General features: G+C 37.0%; 1 protein-coding gene across 1 annotated transcript in view; it reads left to right on the top strand.

The window, feature by feature from the left end:
• The window catches only part of USH2A (usherin), a 408,708-nt gene that overhangs the window by 156,167 nt on the left and 234,636 nt on the right, over positions 1 to 17,905 (top strand). Inside the window, exons 27-29 of the mRNA XM_026088840.1 lie at positions 1,757 to 1,960; positions 2,086 to 2,166; positions 4,534 to 4,719. Of these exons, the coding sequence (XP_025944625.1) occupies positions 1,757 to 1,960; positions 2,086 to 2,166; positions 4,534 to 4,719 (471 nt within the window). The remainder of the gene's footprint in view (positions 1 to 1,756; positions 1,961 to 2,085; positions 2,167 to 4,533; positions 4,720 to 17,905) is intronic.

The following is a 17,905-nucleotide window of genomic DNA, read 5'->3' as shown; positions in this document are numbered from 1 at the left end:
AGTTTGTGTTACCAGCCTATTTTAATTATAATCAGTAAAAAAAACATTGTCRACAGTGGATACTTAATAAGAGTTTTTATTTCATTTTTGCATACTTTATCCAACTCTCTAAAACATACAGCTTTGAAACTTACTTTTGTTTAGGAATGTACTCGTGTATTGGTATAATAATGGAATATGGAGACTTTCCCAGGTTAATAAATATTTACCAAAGGTTGTCTCAGTTAATGGCTGCTCGAATCCTTTAAGAAATTTCAGCAAGAGTCTGTGGGCTTTTGTGTGACCCATTGCATACAGTCCTGAGAGGTCAAGATGGAGATGAGCTGGTAGGAATGTTTGTGAGAATTTTTACTGTCATTGCTTATACAGCAACTATCTGACCATAGAAAAAGAACATTACTTGGCTAGCATCAGTCAGACATCTTCAAACAGTGATGAATGCATCTAAAAACATTAAAAAAAAAAAAAAAAAAGTAATGGACTAAAATAGGCTATGATAATATGCATCTCAATTGCAAATTAAACAACTGTTCATTCTGTCTAATGATTAAGGTGCTTGGGCAGACATGGGATTAATTCTTTCCTCTGCCACAGACTGCATGAGAAACAGAGCAAGTCGCTGTGGAGTAAGAGCTGTGCATAAATTAGGATGTGTCCATTTGAAGGAGTAGTTTCTCTAAATTCCCAGCATAGTGGAGAGAGAAGGCATTCCAGAGGATGAATCAAACTGGATGTCCACCTTCAGTGCCCCCTTCTTTCTCCGTGAACTATGTATGAATATTAGACTCTCAGCTTGGGTGGCTCAGTAGGATTACTGGTCTGAGCTGCCATCTTGTAGTAATAAAGGCAGTGAAAATACCTAAGATGTATATATGATGCCTTCACAAAGCTAAAAAAGAATATTGATCTCTAAGACACTGATTTTTAATTTACAAATTAATTAAATTTACAAATTCTTGGATGAATTGAAGTCTTCAGTTTGGTTAATGTTTGGTTTTATGTCAACCACTGGTCACTGAACTTTATTCAGATTTGAGAACTATTTCTATCAGTTTTCTATCAGTTTAGTAATTTCTTTGTAAATGAAATCATAGAAATATATAAAAATTCAAACAACTTCACCTTAAAATTTTGTAATGTTGTTTCTATTGCAAATAATTAAATTTAACATATATGTTATGTTGATAGTAACATTACACACACACACACACACACACACACAAAATGAGGTTACTTAATTTTTTTTCCAGTAAATGAACAGTTTGGGGTTATGTTTCTAGAATATGTTTGCAAACAATATACCAGATATATTCCCATTAGGATAATCTGATCTGCCTCTTTCTTCTATATAGTCTGTATATATTCAATATATATTTTTCTGAATTTGAAAAAAAAAGTGTATAATAACAAAATATTACCAAGCGATAAAGTACAGAAAACTGATTTCCAAATTCAGAATCACTTTTATGGTGATATTTTTAAAAGCAGAGACAAAAGACAAAACAAAGATTTTTGCTCATGGGGTGGAATTGGTAATAATGAAAGTGTAGTTCAGTAGGACAACAAATCAACACTAGAATACCGGGAATACCTACCGGCTTAGTGTAAAATTGGGGAAGGAAATTTTCATGTTGGAAGTTAAGATTTGCACATTACAGTCTTTAATGCTGAAAATATAGAATGGAAAGGAACAAAACTGATTCTTATTTAATGACTGAAGCTCTTTATGTGATACTAATCCCTTACTGTTTGCTAGGTTTCGGTGGTTGCATGAAGGATGTTAAATTTACACGAGGTGCTGTCGTTAACTTGGCATCTGTGTCCAGCAGTGCTGTCAGAGTCAATCTGGATGGATGCCTATCAACTGACAGTGCTGTTAACTGCAGGGGAAATGACTCCATCCTAGTATACCGAGGAAAAGAGCAGAGTGTTTATGAGAATGGTCTACAACCATTTACAGGTAACACATTGGTTCTTTAATGAAATACAACATTTTTATTTCATTCTGTATTAATGTGTTACCATGTTCAGTGTCTCGTTTTCTTTTTTTTTCTCCGCTTTTATCTTTCTCTATGTTCTTTGAAGAATACCTTTATAGGGTGGTTGCCTCAAATGAAGGAGGATCAGTATCTAGTGTATGGACCCGTGTTCGTACAAGAGAATCAGGTAAATGTAGTTTAAAGCTTATTTATTCCAATTTGTCATGAGCTATCCAACATGAGGTTGGAGAAAATCCCACCGTGACAATTTTGAGTAGTGTGAGTTGGGTAGTATTTCTAAGGGGTGCAAAAATGCTTGATGCTTTGGGTAGGTAACATATTAATGTCTTATTTCAGCTATAAAATGTTCAGGTAAATATTTTCCACACGTAATTCAAAGCCAATTTCCAAATATGTATTATATTATGTGACTGTACAAGAGCAAGATTGAACTGCGTGATCTGAGTAGAATGTTTGCACATCTAGGTATTTTGATACATGCACATCTAAACCTCTAATCATATTATATGAGTCTGCTAGAATAAGTAAATCTATGTATTTTATATATACATTTTCCTATGTATAACTTGAGGCGATACAAAATCAAGTGTAGAGAAAGGAGCGACTGGGATAGCAGGAGCAGACTGTGGAAGATGAGAGTCAATGTAGCTGGTAGTCAAAAGAGAGTTTAATGCAAATTTTTCTTTCCATGCCTGCACATGGGTATGCCACTCAGTGCTGCTGAATGACAGAGGAGAAAGGGGGGAGGGGCTGTTCTTTTTTTTTTTCTTTTTAGCCCATAGATTATGTGTGAAAATATGGTAATATTTAAAAGGAAAGTAGAATGTGACTTGTGAAGAGTGTTTCAAAGTAGGAGCATAATACCTGCTGAGCCTTAAAGATCAACTTTCTCATAAATCTTATGAAGCAAATTTAAAGGACGTTTCTTTTTCTGTTCAGTGTTTTTGCAAACCTTGTTGAGCCAGCAAGTTTTTGAAGATTTACAATTCTGCACATTTTATTTATCCAACTTTTCCTCTTCTGTAAATTAAACCCTAATTGCATTCCATCAATGCAGAGAAATATTCTGATGCAAGATATTCAATGTATGATCTTTCCAATTATACGGCATTTTAAAAAAAGTTTCCATAATTGCTCTTAAAAAGACAACACCTGCATAAATATTTGACTTGCAAATGCATTCTTATACAACTTAGTGTTGCTATTTTGCATACACCCAGAAGAGAGCAAATACACATATATTTTCATATCAACTATTTGACCACAGTAAGTTCTACCACAAATTTATATTTGCAAGCTGACCACAGCATTGAACAGCTACACGCTCCTAAGGGTTGGCAAATAATTGCGCTATTTAATTATTTTTGCATTGGTTTTGTTGTGTCCCTTATGAGAAGACCATCTGCTATACAATACCATACCTTGCCCTGTGCTACACTTCAGAACTAATAAAATCAGTATATTACTGTAGTAACTGAAGCTTTCCTAGAGTATCATATTCTTACTTTACAGAAGAATCACAACTTTCAGGTATCTTTATACTTTGCATTCTGGTACTCTTACAAGAAATGAGRTTGCATTCATATTTAATGAAGTTAAATAATAAAATTACAAAAAGAAAAAAAAAGAAAGGTTATCTGATGGTGAGAAAAGCAAGTGATCTTCATCAGCAGGGCTCAGGAGTCCRCATGCATTTACAGCAAACTCATCATCCATCATCCTGCCATAGTGTTCCTTGGGCCTTTCCTGTGCATCCCTTGTGCAGTTATCTGTGATGAAGCTGTTACTGGCCAGACCTTTGCTTGGTATAGTAATATCTAATAAATAGTTAAAGGTTATGGGAAATGGGATGATTTTTTTTTATTAGCGACTGTATGCATATATGAGCTTGGCTTTCCAGTTTTTTTAAACATCTTCATTTTCCTTTTTCTGTAATATGAAATGAAGAAGTAAAGGATTTTGCAAAAAGGCCTTACAGGTCTCTGTTTTGCCCTGAGACGGTTGTGTTGCATTGTAGAAATAAGAAAATAAACAAGCATGCTTAAAATTTTTGAAGCCCTTGAATTTTGTAAATGAAAATTCACATTTTTTACAAATGTTTCATATTTGTGGCATTTTTGTGGCTGAGATATCCAAGAGATAAGTGTCAGACCTTTCTGTATTGCAACACTGTCTTGTTTCCTTCTGCTACATCATTATAATGCCTGAACTTGTTGGCCACATACAATCCACCTCCTCTTTTTATGAGTGATGCTTAGATATGTTTGATACATTAAATGTTTTTGGAAAGCCTCAACAAGACAAGAAAGAATGTTATGTAGATGGAGTTTTGATGGTTTTGAAATATAGCTTAAACTGAATAGCTCAAGATGTGCAGTCATATTAAATCAATGCTGAAAAGTTACAACTCTAATAAATTGTATTTATGCTAATGGTTGAGTCTGATTTACTGCAGCCATTAAAAGTGAGGAATAGGGGCAATAGTCTCCTCAGAACTGCCATTTTCTCTATTTTCTATTTTATCCTTCCGCAGTTCCACAAAATATGCCAACTCCCTCAAGAGTTCACAGTATAAATGGTTACAGCATTGAGGTCACCTGGGACAAACCTGCTGGGGTCATAGGTGTAATTGAGAAGTACATTTTGAAAGCGTATGAAGAGGATGGTCCCAGTGTACCCATCACTAGTGCTGAGTTTGCTGACACCGGTATGCTCACAGGTAACTGTTGTTGAGTACCATTTTTTAGGCACATCTAATAAAATGAGATGCTCATACCTCCTTTGTTGACCTATAAAGTATTACTYGAGTTGTATGGAGCTTTTCTACTTCTGTGTATACACAGCATATATAATATTTGGATGGAAGTATTTGGTGTCAGCATCTACATACATACCTCAACACTGACTTSAAAGAACACTAGAAGTTAAGATAAAACTCAAAAAGTAGTTTTATTTAAACATTTCTTTTCCAGTCTATTGAGGAATGTGGGGGGAAAAGGGGTTATTTGTTTGTTTTTTGCCTAGCAGAAGTGATTTTTCTTTCTCATTGTTTTTACATCCAGTTCACCTAAGTGAACTCTGAAGTTGGGTGCTAAGATGCTATCTGACCTGATGTACCAATGCACTTGACTAACTTTAAACATATAAACCTTGCTGATTTAAGTAGGAACCAGTATTCATTTCTGTTAAGCAAATGCTTTGCTTGATAACACTGGAATGTGGAAGTAAGTTATTACAGAAGGAAGGACTTTGGGGGCTTTGGTGTATCTGTGGGGCGTTGTCATTGTTGAGCTATGGGTTGTGAATGGAAGCCATAGGAATCACTGAAATTGAGAAGTGTTTTTTGGAGTCTGCATCTTTTTACCTGTAGGAGGTGAATGTTTTTAGGAAGGAGCTCTAGACTCTTCTGCTATGTAGAGAACATCTTCGGACTTTTTTTCCTAGCAGGATAGTTTTCATCTGGCTTTCTGCTCTCTGTCAACAGACTCCCTTTTCTTGCTACTACACAGTTGCCTTGGGAAGAGAACACATCACAGATGATTAAAGGGGACAATAGTAAAAAAAAAAAAAATCTTATTTTTATTATATCAAAATGTAACCAATGGATTTGTTTATGTACTCTCCAAAATTAATTATAATTCATCTTAATTTAAAAAGTACTAATGACATAATGCTCAAGGCTGTTGGCTTGGTTTGACTCAGCTTTGGGCAATATAACAATCTCAGAATGTGCCTTTACCCTCAGACAGTATATTACTGCTGTTTTCCTAAAGCCTATTAATATGTGCTTAGCATTTTTGCACAAATATGTATGTTTTGTGTTGTTTCTCTGCCATAATGTATGCGTGCATTTTCAAGAGAAAACATTTTATTTTCTTGAATTTGAAATCTCTTGTATTTTTCTGAGAAATGCACTTAGTCTACCAAACCTGCATGAGCTTTTTATTTTTACTGTGATTGCTTTGATGAACTCCTTGATTGAATACTCTTTATCTATGCTGTAGAGCAATACAAATTGTGTTAGTAGAAATTAAAGACCATATTAGAAGCATATGAATTAGATAGCTTATTCACAGCTGATGTCCAGAATCAAAACTTTGATTTTTGTTGGTCTCATGCCCTGACTGTGTGTGAGGGCTTTGAAAAAGTCTACACCAGTCTGGGCAAGTAGGAAGTATTTGCAGATCGCTTTTGGGAGGCAGAAGAATAAGGCATTTATTTACATTAAAAGGATATAGTAAGTGAATCCCAGTTCTTTAGTCTGTTATAGCGGATAGCTGCTGAATGCTGCAAAATAAAATGACCCTGAGAACGTAAGAATGACTATATTAGTTTTGACCAAAGGACTGTTTCAACCATTTTCCTTTCTGACAATGTCAAACTGGACATGCTTAGGAAGTAAATATAAGAAATGTGCTAGGTGTAGAATAAGCCTTCCTTTTAATACAACTTTAGTCGATAGTTTATGGAATTCCCGAGCTGGAAGTTGCATATGGACCATCATGCTTAATGGCCTGTGGTAGAGCTGTCTTTCTTTTTTTAATCCCTTTATGCTTCTGGCACCTGAAACACGCTATAGCAATAAGTTTTTCCAGTTCAGTTTTCCATGTGTGGAAATAGTGCTACTTTTGTTGTTTTACAGCTTCTGCCCAATAGTTTAGCTGTGTATTTCCCAATTTCTGCATTATATGAAATACATAATTCAGGTCATTGTGCTGAGGTCAGAGCTAAACCAAATGAAAGGTATTTCTGTTAAATCACTGATCTTGAAATGATTTCACATTCAGCATGTTGATTTCAGTACAACCTACACAGATTGGACTCATCTGTGGGCACTGGGAATAATTCCCCACAAAGGTGTGAGTTATTATGGAGAACTGAAGAAACCTCAAGTGGTAAATCAATACTGATTTTTGAAGGCAGTCAGAGGTTGCCCTCATGAGCAGATTTGCAATGCATAGAAGGTGAGCACACAAGTTTATTTTTAAATGCAATCTGAGGGCTAGGAAAAGGATACCCAGTGGAGTGTCTGAGAACCTGTGTGCCTAAACACACTAGGCAGGTTAGTGTGCTGTCACGCATGTTTGGACATAGGCTGAAAAGCAAATGTGTTGTAATGTGGTGTGGGAGGGCAGTAAAGAGTGTTTTTTTCATATAATATAGATATGGCAATTGCAATTTTGCTGCTGGTAACACAGTGGATAAGAGACGATACGTAGCCATGAATGCAAATTTCATTGTACCATGATATGGCACATGCTCCTGCTATATAAAATTTAAATTATCTGCAAATATTTGTGTTTAATCCATGAATGCAGTGACTCTTATGTGATCTTAAAAGAAAATTAAAAGTAAAAAATGAATGCTATTGATGGCTAGATTGTTAGAAATGGAAATAATTCTACTTATTTTTCCCTATTTATTCTCTTATTAATTGTGCTCCATTTGTCGTGGATAGTTAGACCGCTGCTTATCAATTTCACTTTTGTTCCAGATAAATTTTGAGAAAGTTTAGGGTTTGTTTAGTTTTATTTGAGCAAGCTTTATATGTGGAGACCAAAAGTAGGTCATTAAGCCTCATAACTAATTTCGTTGGTATTTAACTGAGGGTTAGCAATACAGCAGGAGCTGGAAAGTCATTTTCTCAAAACAGACAATTATTACCCTTGCACTTATACTACAGTCTGTTGGAGAATTAGCCTGTTGGAAAAGAATACAAGTCTTAGAACATATTCAAGTTCATCGAGATGTAAGACTGATCAGAATGAGAAATGTTATAATATGATTACGTTATCTGGAGGTTGGAGTCTCTGAAGTGATACCCAAATGTTGTATTGCATTATGGGAGTATTCTGCAGTGTAAGTAGATAAGAAACATGACTAAATGCTTAAAACTTAGCATTGGTGTGGGGAATTGTTTTTCCTCCTAGTTTGTTAACAGAAAGAGGCCATAAATCCTGTAACTGTAAACACCCTTAAAGAATATTTGAAGTACAGCTGATGGAGTCAGGGCCAGTTTGATTAGCCCTTCACTACCTCTAATGGCCTATAGTCCATAAAGCCTTGCAGAAAGTCTAGGAATGGAGCTGTAATTAAATGCCTAATTTAACTAAAACACAACATATTCACTCACTGGGGACAAAATATGTGAAAACACTTGAAAGACCTTCCTCTCCATCTTAATCAGATGAAATTTTCTCCCCCCTATAGTTAAGGCAGCCTCCTGTTGGAACTCAAGGAAACTGCTGCATGCCTCTTCTATTTCTTGGCATAGAAGTCATCATCATACAGTTAGAGAAACCAATCTTTGTAACTTCTAGAGAACCAAAACCTTTCAAATATTGTCAGCATGAACTTTCCCTGTCCTGGCTCAATTTTAATGCCTTCAGACTGTAATCAGTACTTTAATATTTGGCATTGATGGAGGTGCTCATGATAATGAACACTCAACATAGCTTCCTTCAGATATCCCTAAGCTTAGGCTTATTGAAACTGAATGGAAAGGTTGCTCCCACTTAGGTTAAAAAAACAAACAAACAAACCCCAAACAACCTCTACTCCCAATATCAAAACAAAGCACAAACAAAACGATAGATCAAAAAGCCCTTGATGTTTTGGGGAAGTTTCAGAAGGAGCTTCAAACTTAGTCATTTGGATCTCATATTTTGAAACAATGACTTTGGAAAAATTCTGATTTGTTTTTTGTGTTTGGAATCTCAGTTTTCAGGTAATCCTGAAATCCTGGGTTTGATTTTCTGAAAATAAATGAATATTTTATAAACAATATATCTCAAGTAAGTTTAAATGCAATTGAATAGCCTTTCTCTGTCACAGATGGACTTATTTTAAATTACAGGCTCCTTGCCCTGTTTCAGAAGGCAGAATCCAAGAACAGATTTGGCTTTCCCTCCTGAATGATCTTTCCTGATTAATCAAAGTTTAACAAATATACACACCGAACTTGACCAGGAGATGCTGGTTTTGCTGTTTCCCTCTGAGCTTGCTTACAAAGGAAGTTTTGCTTATTTTCTCCCTAATTTCTCTTCAGGGACTGTTCCTTTAGAAATTCCTTTGTTAAATTCTACAAGTAGGTGCTAAAATAGCCGCAACAGCTAGGCTGGCTAATGCAACAGGAGAGAGGAAAGCACTACACCTTCCAGTGGGATTGCTGATGAAGCAGCACTGTTAGGAAGCACTAGCAATGTCAGTGTGCCAGTTAAACACTGGTGGTTTTCAGAGTTCTTGCTTTAGTTCTTAAACTTATTATCCGAAGACTCCAAACTCAGGTTCTGCTTAAATCAGGCAGTTCCAAATTTTCAGGTATTAGGTTTGTGTGTAGATCTATCAGTTTTTTCAGCCCGTTTTCTGTCTAGCAGCTATGTGCTTGTGGCTTAGCCAATATTTACCTGTTCCATCAGTGACCATGGGTCACCTAACACAGTGAGCAATGCTTCAGGGCATTTGAATGTACAGTGAGTTGTTTGTTGTTTCATAATAATGACATACTGCCCAACTTCTTTTCCCTTAAACCTTTGTTTTTTTCTCTTTTATTGAATGCAGAAACCTTTTTTTGAGTCCAGGTTTTCACATCTCCAGACTTGCTGTTTTGGAGCTCAGGCTAATTTTGCAGCGCAATACCTTTTATGTCTTCTGTCCAGTTCTTCAGTATCAGATCGTTTTTCAATCCCCTCCACAGTCCGTCAGACCCTTACGCAACTCATTGTTGTGACCAGCTGTTAGATGTTTTTCTTAATATTCATTTCTGTGCTTTCCTCCACACTGAATTTCACATGTGGGGGAAATGCCACTAGCTATGCTTTGAAGTTAAATCAGAGGTATCTTTCCATTCCCTCCTTAAAATTTTCCTTCCCTGTTAGCCTAGACTACACTTAAGCTGCTGCTAGCAAATTTATTTAAGGGCACTGACATTCCCCTTTATCTTATTTTTTCCTCATGCCTTTTTATATCCGTCTGTTGTGTGTTGTTTTATGCTCAGACTATAAATTCTTTTGAACGATTACCATGATCTGTTCTGTGCAGTAAGGTCCTAAGTCGTAACTGGAGCATGGTAACAAAAAAGTATTAACAGCATCACCCCTTCCCCAGAAGCCTGTCCTGCRTGTCTCAAATTCAAAAGAACCTGTTGCACTTCTATCAGGGTAAAGTAGCTAAATATTTAAAGCAATAAAATAAGTATTTAAGGTAAAGAAGGTCTTTAATTGAGCATAATCCCGCAGTCCCAAATGCTTGCTCCTGACTCCTCAGAAACAAAAATCCTTCAAAATCTGACCCTTGTCATCTTCAAAATCTCAAACAATTTTTTAACTTTCATCCCAGGAAGGAATATTCAGTAGGATAAAATCCTTGAAATGAGGGTGTTCAGTCTGACTGTTGAACCAAAAGGTGGTTCTTATGATGGCAGCTTAATAGATAAGGCAATGTATTTTTTTTCTTATGCTGTTCAGGGTCTGTATTCCAGAATGACTCAAGTTAGAGTATGAATTTTTGAGATCCATGGGATGCTATACTAGCTCATCTTTCCCTCGTGCAAAGGCCATGTAATAACATTGATATGTTTTGAATAAGACCAGTCACACTGAGCACAAAAATAAGGGAAGCACAGGATCATCACAACAAAGATTTTTCTTCCCTAAAGGCTAACTTGTATTACTCTGCATTCCAGTACATTCCAAATGTCGTTATTACACTGCCATAAAAATTTAGAAAATAAATTAGAATCAGTATTTAAACAAATGAAAGAAGCTTTAGACACGCTATTTCAATCTGGTCTATTGGTGGCTTTTCCTTCTTTTTTCCTTTGGAGTCCATGCATCTCAGACCTCGGAGCTCCTGATTTCTCCAGTAATTTCATCTTTCTTTTCATGTGTTCTGTGGAATGATCCTTTATTTCAGTGGTTACTGATATGGCTAGCTGCAAGCTGCCTTCTGTGCTTAAGCAGTAAAGGTTGCTTTCAAAAGATGATTGAAACATTTAGTTTTGTGAGACAGTTACTAAGTATCTGAGACTACGCAAAGATTTAGAATGCATTCTGTTCAGCCACTTTATTGCAGTCCTTTCATTACACGTAGGGGAAAAAGGTGAGGGGATTATTGCTCAGCCTTAAGACTTGTTTAATGTGTTTTAGTAAGTTTAACTATCAGAAGATTAATCTAGCAAGGTGATCATGTCTTGTCCTTATCAATTAGAGCTCAGAATACACACAAACACTTTATAGTGTGACATAGAAAATAGCTCATGAGAAATATCTTCACTAAGCTTCTGTTTGCACTCTTCTTGACTTAGGGTGCTTAAATCAGAGTCCTCACATACTCCATGTAGTGCTGTGCTTTTTGTTTTGACAAAGGGCTCCTTGCTTAGACCCAGCCTTCAGATAAAAGTAAGCTTTTGCATTTATCTATCCGAGCAAAAATGCTTCTATTATCAAACCCTTACGATAATATTTTATAATTCAAATCAATCTCATCATAGAATTCAGGAGATCCTCCAGTCCCTAAATTTTAGCAGCTCCCAGTTACAGGCAATGAAGAAAACTAGTGAAAGCTGCAATTAATATTTAACTAAAATATTCTGCAAAAGAATTTGCAAATATTTGGTATTCCTAAAAGACTTCTCCTTTACTTTAGTATGGTTACTGTAGTTCATACTGCCTATGCCATTACTGCAGTAACTAGGTGTTGATGTGACTGCACATGTGATAATGAGAAAATTGTTGTCAGTGGTTTTCCTTCCAAACGTCCACGATCACTGTTCCATCCTTCCCTTGACATGTGTTTATAATTACTTTTCACCTTTTGGTCTTTTATGCTCTGCAGATGAATATCTCAGGAAAAGTTAATTTAATGATTTAATATGGTTAATCAAAGTGGTTAGAATATGCCTCAGCTTTGAAAGTACTCTAACTAGGGCTACTCTCAGAAGAGAAAATTAAGCCTCCTGTCTGTGACTGATAGGTCTGGGCTTGCCTTCTGGGGCTGCAGAGTAAAGGAAAACTCACTATTAGAATGGCAAATTTCTGTATTCAGAGAACCAGGTAAGAGATTCTCTGTCTAATTGAAATGAGGAGGGAGGCTTCTGCCAGGGCCCCGCGTAAGCAGCCAGTATTGGCTGCATCTGACTAATAAATCCCCGTGCCCCCACCCCAGTCACATAATCACAGAATCACAGAATCGCTGAGGTTGGAAGGGACCTCTGGAGATCATCTAGTCCAACCCCCCTGCTCAAGCAGGGTCACCTAGAGCACGTTGCACAGGATTGCGTTCAGGCGGGTTTTGAATATCTCCAGAGAAGGAGACTCCACAACCTCTCTGGGCAACCTGTTCCAGTGCTCTGTCACCCTCACAGTGAAAAAGTATTTCCTCATGTTCAGATGTGTTTCAGTTTGCGCCCGTTGCCTCGCGTCCTGTCGCTTGGCACCACTGAAGAGTCTTGTCCCATCCTCTTGACACCCTCCCAGCAAGGGGGCTCGGGGAGTGGGGGACAGGGGCCGCTCTGGGTATGGACCAACACAGCGCAGCCCGCTGGCACTGGAGTTGGGCGACGGGAGCAAGGTAGTGACAGCAGTGAGTCCTAGAGATGGTCCAGCAATCATCAGGTGACAGCAAGGTGACAAGCAGAGTCTGAGGTCAATCTGGGAAATCCAAACAACTGTTCGGGTGAGGGTAGGGAACGGTCCACCTAGGGTGCAGCTCAGGCCAAGGTCTGGGGGTGCAAGGCTGAGCTTAACTGGAGCTCCTGGCCCCTGAGCAGAGGGTGCCGGGGGAGGCCCCAAGCGAGGCTGGTCAGGGCCCGTAAGGCCTGTTGGTGCCTCCCCCCAGGCCCTGGCAAGTTCTGTCTCATGGACATTGTTCCTTCTGTGCCCAGTGGGGGAATGTATTTTCCAGGGATATTCAGTTCAGGACTCTTTTGTTCAAAATAACTCCAGTTTTGGAAAATATGTTTTAGGAAGTAGTGCATCAGAACAGTAGTTAGGTAAACATTAAAAAAAAAAAAAAAAGTGGGAGGATTCTGCATGAGCTTTTAGGCTGTCTCTGGGTGCTTTGATCTACATTAAACATGTAAATGATTTACCAAAGCCAGATAGCCAGTTTGCTGCATGAAACCATTAATGGATTATTTGGATATTATTGTCGTGCATTTCAGAATACTTCAGAGCTCTTTGTTTACACAAGCGTTTTACACTCAAAACGCTCCTGTGCTGCAGTTAATGAAATTTTTTTAAATTTGCAGAAAAGAGTTACAATGTAATTAATATAAATACATGTAGGGCCTAGGGCCAGAAGGGTAAGAGAGCTGTTGAATCTGTATTTTGAGTTGYGACAATTTTCTAATGTTCTAAAACATTTTATGAAGATATAAACACAAAGTACTAGCCAGGTCTTGTATATTTAGCTWATATCTATTTATAATTAAAATCTGAAATTATATTTAAAATTATAAAAGCTGGAACTTCATATTAAAATTATTACTTTCACAAGCTGATGTTCTGAAGTCATTGCTTCATCAGTTGCTTGAACCATGTTTAAATACAAGAATGGTTATCATTTTCAACCTAAGTCTTTCTCTGTATCATTGTTTTGTAGAAGTAACCTTTGGTCTGAAATGCTAATATGTGACAGAAAATGCATAAAAATTTCCTGTAACAGCAAGAACGACGGCATGCCTTAGTGTTACTTTATGGTGCCAAGCCATAGTATGTGGGATTTGGAATGATGTATATATATCCTTCTAACACAACCGTGTATTATAGAAGAAGGCCCTTGCAATGATTAGGCACGTGATTCTCTCTCTGGGCCTGTTTTGTCCCTGTGGAAGTTACTGCAGATTTGGTCTGTCAGTCTCTCTCACCTGCATGTACGTACACCTGTCTGAGTGGAAGAAGCTGAAGCAGTATGCCAGAAGCTACACCTGAGCCTCTGCTCAGATCTCTGTCTGACTGCCGCAGCTACTGTAACATAGGGTAGCCTATAGATCTGCTGTGCCCATTAGGTTTCTGTGAATTGCCAGCTGGTGTTCGAGCTCCTTATGGCTCTAAATCAGAGTGACAGAATGTAGGTTCTTCTGTCCTTTCACTTAGCAGACTTTGTCAGCATATTTTACAATATATTCATTTAAAAACGTGATTATTATTATTTTGTAGTATTAGGGTTCTAACTTGCCTGAGTTTAGACCTAAATGAATCTTGTTTACTACCCAATGCTGTTGTATGAATTTGTTCATATGAATTGTAAATTCATATGCAGCTGTTAGCTGCATACCAATATATTTATTAATAAAAAAGAAACCAAATTCTTAATTTTTGTGAGGAAGGAAAGGATTATTAATATGTTTTTTATAGACACAATCAGCTTGCAAAAAATTTCTCTTCTCTTCTTTCCCTTTCTGTAAACTTCTTAAATATATCATGCTGCGGAAAATGAATAGTGAAAAAGTTATCTGGAAGGATCAAGAATCCCAGAGTGATATGCAAAAGAGGACTGTTAGGCTAAGATACTCTGCAACTTAAAGCAGCCAGAGAGCTGTTCTGTCTTATGGGGAATGTAACAGCCTTCCTTGAAGTATTGCAACATGAACTGCACCTTCAAGGCTTGTGTATTTCTGCTTGTGAAATTTTTCTGTGGGGAGAAAAGTTTTCCGAGCCAGAGAGATCTGGTAACCAAAGTAAGCTCTTTTGTTCTTATAAGTCGAAGAGTTGGAAGAGGTGCCCTCTTGTTCAATAATTCTTCAAAATTTTATGACTCATGCTATGTGTATGGTAGAAGGTGCTTTAAAAATGCAGATGTGCGTGACAGATTGATGTGCACAGCCTTTCAGTCCAGAAATGCATATGTAGAAGACGCATGTACTTAAACAGTTTTTGCTACAATCTGTTGAAAGCACAAAGTCAGTTGAGGACTTCCTTTTCTGGTCAGTGGACTGTGATTAAATGTAGTGTGGCAATGATGCATCTCTACACACAAGTGACTTTGTTAGACAGATGATGTATGACCTCAGGCATTCAAGTTGGCTAAATACAGTCTTTAAGTTTGGGGAGGGGGGATTTGTTTTTTATTTTTTTTAACTGCTTAGACAAGAATTAAGGCATATGTATAATGTGTACTGCAAAATGGGTCCTTATGAGGTGGAGAAATAGAAAGGAAACAGTGAAAAAAATCTGGCAAAGAAATGATCCTTCAAGTCCCTTTGCAAAAAGTACACTCAGCTCATGAAACAATGGGACTTGTACGGTTAAGCTCTGCAGTTGGCTTTGGGAATCTTAACTTTCAATAGTAATCCTGGTAGGGTTGAATTTTCAAGCTGCGTGTAAAAGTGCCTAATTATGACTAAAATTAGCTAAATTTACCTGTAAAAAAAGTTGAACTGATTAACCTTTCAAAATTCTATTCTTTCACTATCCTAGCTGAGTATATATATATATATATTTTTTTTTTTGATAGGTGAGGAAAAGAATGTTAATATTTGTGTTACAGCTATAAGAGTAAATAGCTTTTTATGCAAGTTGTGTGTATGGGCAAATGGGTTTTGTTTGGTTTTTATGTGAAAGCTCCTTTAATAAATGTGTTTTAAAAACTTTCTTCAATTTATATTTCTTTGACCAATCCATTATGCAGAATAAAAGCTATATAAGTTATCATAAGCAAGTGTATGTTTTCATCTCTGGAAACCTGGTGGTGCTTTGAGGCAACTTTCTGAAAAAACAGGATGACAGATTGGGACAGAGAAGCAACTACTCTCACAGAGTTCCTTTATATAAGGAAATTACTAAAATAGTATCATTGCCTTGGAATCCACTTTACAATGTTTGTGAACAGTATATTAACTCTCATGCTTTAGTGGTAAAACAATTTTTTCCTTGGTGAGAAATACTACTTTTCCACTAAAAATCTACCAGATTATTATGTAGACTCTGGCTGAATCATCCAAAGATATGAGACCTCCCTTTTAGATATACTGAAGAAAATGATGTTTGTTTTATGGAGAAATGAATGGAAAACCTGGATATTTAATCTTCTTGTATACTTTATGCATTAGAATGATGAATGGAGTGGATATACAGATGCTACTAGCTCTGCCTAGTCAACCTGTCCATTTTACCATCAAGTCATTGTTGACCCTTTTCTACTGTCCATGCCCATGTTTTTATCCCATATCCAGAGGAATGAACCTAATGTTTTCACTCGGAAACAACTCTGAAACTTAGCTTTAAATATTACAAATAATTAAAGATCATTTAAATAAAATATAGAAAATTAAGTACTAGTTTTGCATATAAAGTGCGTTTAATGTTCTAGGTGTGATTCCAGATCACTCTTTTAGACTGTTAACTTTACATTCATATTTAACAAATGACATTATTCAGTTTCATGGGGTCACTGTGTCAAAATGTCTGTGTTAGAACTTAAATTTATTTCCAAAGGTTCTTTAAGTGGGCAGATAGGAGCGGTGTGTTAGAATGATTTACAGTCTCTGATTCTCCATGCAGACTTTAAGGCTTGGAACRTAGTCCATGATGTAAATTTTAAGTCTAGATGGATTCAGCTACTCTGTAGTGGCATACTCAATGAATGGGACTCCTATCCCAAATATGGGAGGCTGACCCTTTTCTTAAATATTGATGGGTCCCTCTATTTCTATCTCCTGATCAAACCGACAATTTATCTACCTCTTACCTGTTAACTTTAGTGGAATATATGCACGTGTGGCTGTGGCTGAATTTTGCTTTGTTAGCATCCTTTTTTGGAAAGCCTTACGGACTCTCGTCAGGTCATCAATAATCGGGAATAGACAGGAGATGTCAATCTGCGAGTGCACAAATTGAAGGGAAAGAAAAAGTTTTTAAAAGCCATCGACGATCTTCATTGGATCATAGGGCTATTTTTTATCACAAAATTTATTTTGCTGTGCTATAAATTAATGCACGTATATCAGTGATGATCTTTGCTATGGGACTGCTGACTTTGTACTCTAGGATAGTCAGGCGCTGAGTGTAAATTTCACTGACTGACTACAAGTGCAGAGGAAATGAGTGGGTAATGAGAGCAGAGCAGCCAGTTCTTTAATTGAATTAAAAGCCGGGTGACACCAATGCAGACACCTGTCCAATTACAGACAGGCCAAGGTGTTTACCATTGCTGTACAAGCGATTTGAAGATGACAGAAATCTTTCCGCCCACAGATTAACATAATGAAGGAGAACAGATTACAGTGGATGCTGGCCAAACAGATAGGTTGGCAGCTGAGAAAAAAGTAGTTTGCTGAAGTATGTAAATAAAATCTGTGCACTTTCTATTGCCTACCCATGCAGCACATCTGTTTCTTTGTTGAGAGAAAATAGTGCAGAGTATGTGTGTGTGAAAAAAGATCTTAATTATGAAATAAATAAAATATTTTCTCAGTTGCTGCCTTTGCTGGATACATTTTTTTTAAGCAACAGATACTTGATTTTTCAAAAGGATTTTTTATTTTCCTTCAAATTCTCACTGTCCTTCACAAACCTACTGGATAACATGATGTAAAACCTATTGCATTGCAGATGCATCATGTAAAATCTTTCTGCTTTGTCAAAAGTAAAAAGCACAGCCAAACAGCCCAACTCAAACCTCCTACTGCTATGGGCATCTTTCTGGATGTGTGCTACCGTGGCTTTCAATGCCTGAAGCCATTGGTGACCCCGCAGAATGTCTTCCATCAGAAAAGGCAAGGAGCATTAATTCACTACTTCATAAGAAAAGAATGCTACAAGTGCTAAATGTACAAATAAAACTAAATTGCATCCTGAAGCACAGCAGAGTGAATAGGGAGATAGCATTTATACTATACCATGCTTCTCTTAACCAAGAACTTGAAAATGTCACAGAGGATTTGGTTTCTGCACGTGTTTATTTGC

This window comes from Apteryx rowi, unplaced genomic scaffold (genome assembly GCF_003343035.1).
Source record: "Apteryx rowi isolate R43461 unplaced genomic scaffold, aptRow1 scaffold_79, whole genome shotgun sequence".
NCBI classification, from domain to species: Eukaryota; Metazoa; Chordata; class Aves; order Apterygiformes; family Apterygidae; genus Apteryx; species Apteryx rowi.
The sequence above is the reverse complement of the archived record's forward strand: the minus strand, read 5'-3'. Positions and strand labels throughout refer to the sequence as shown.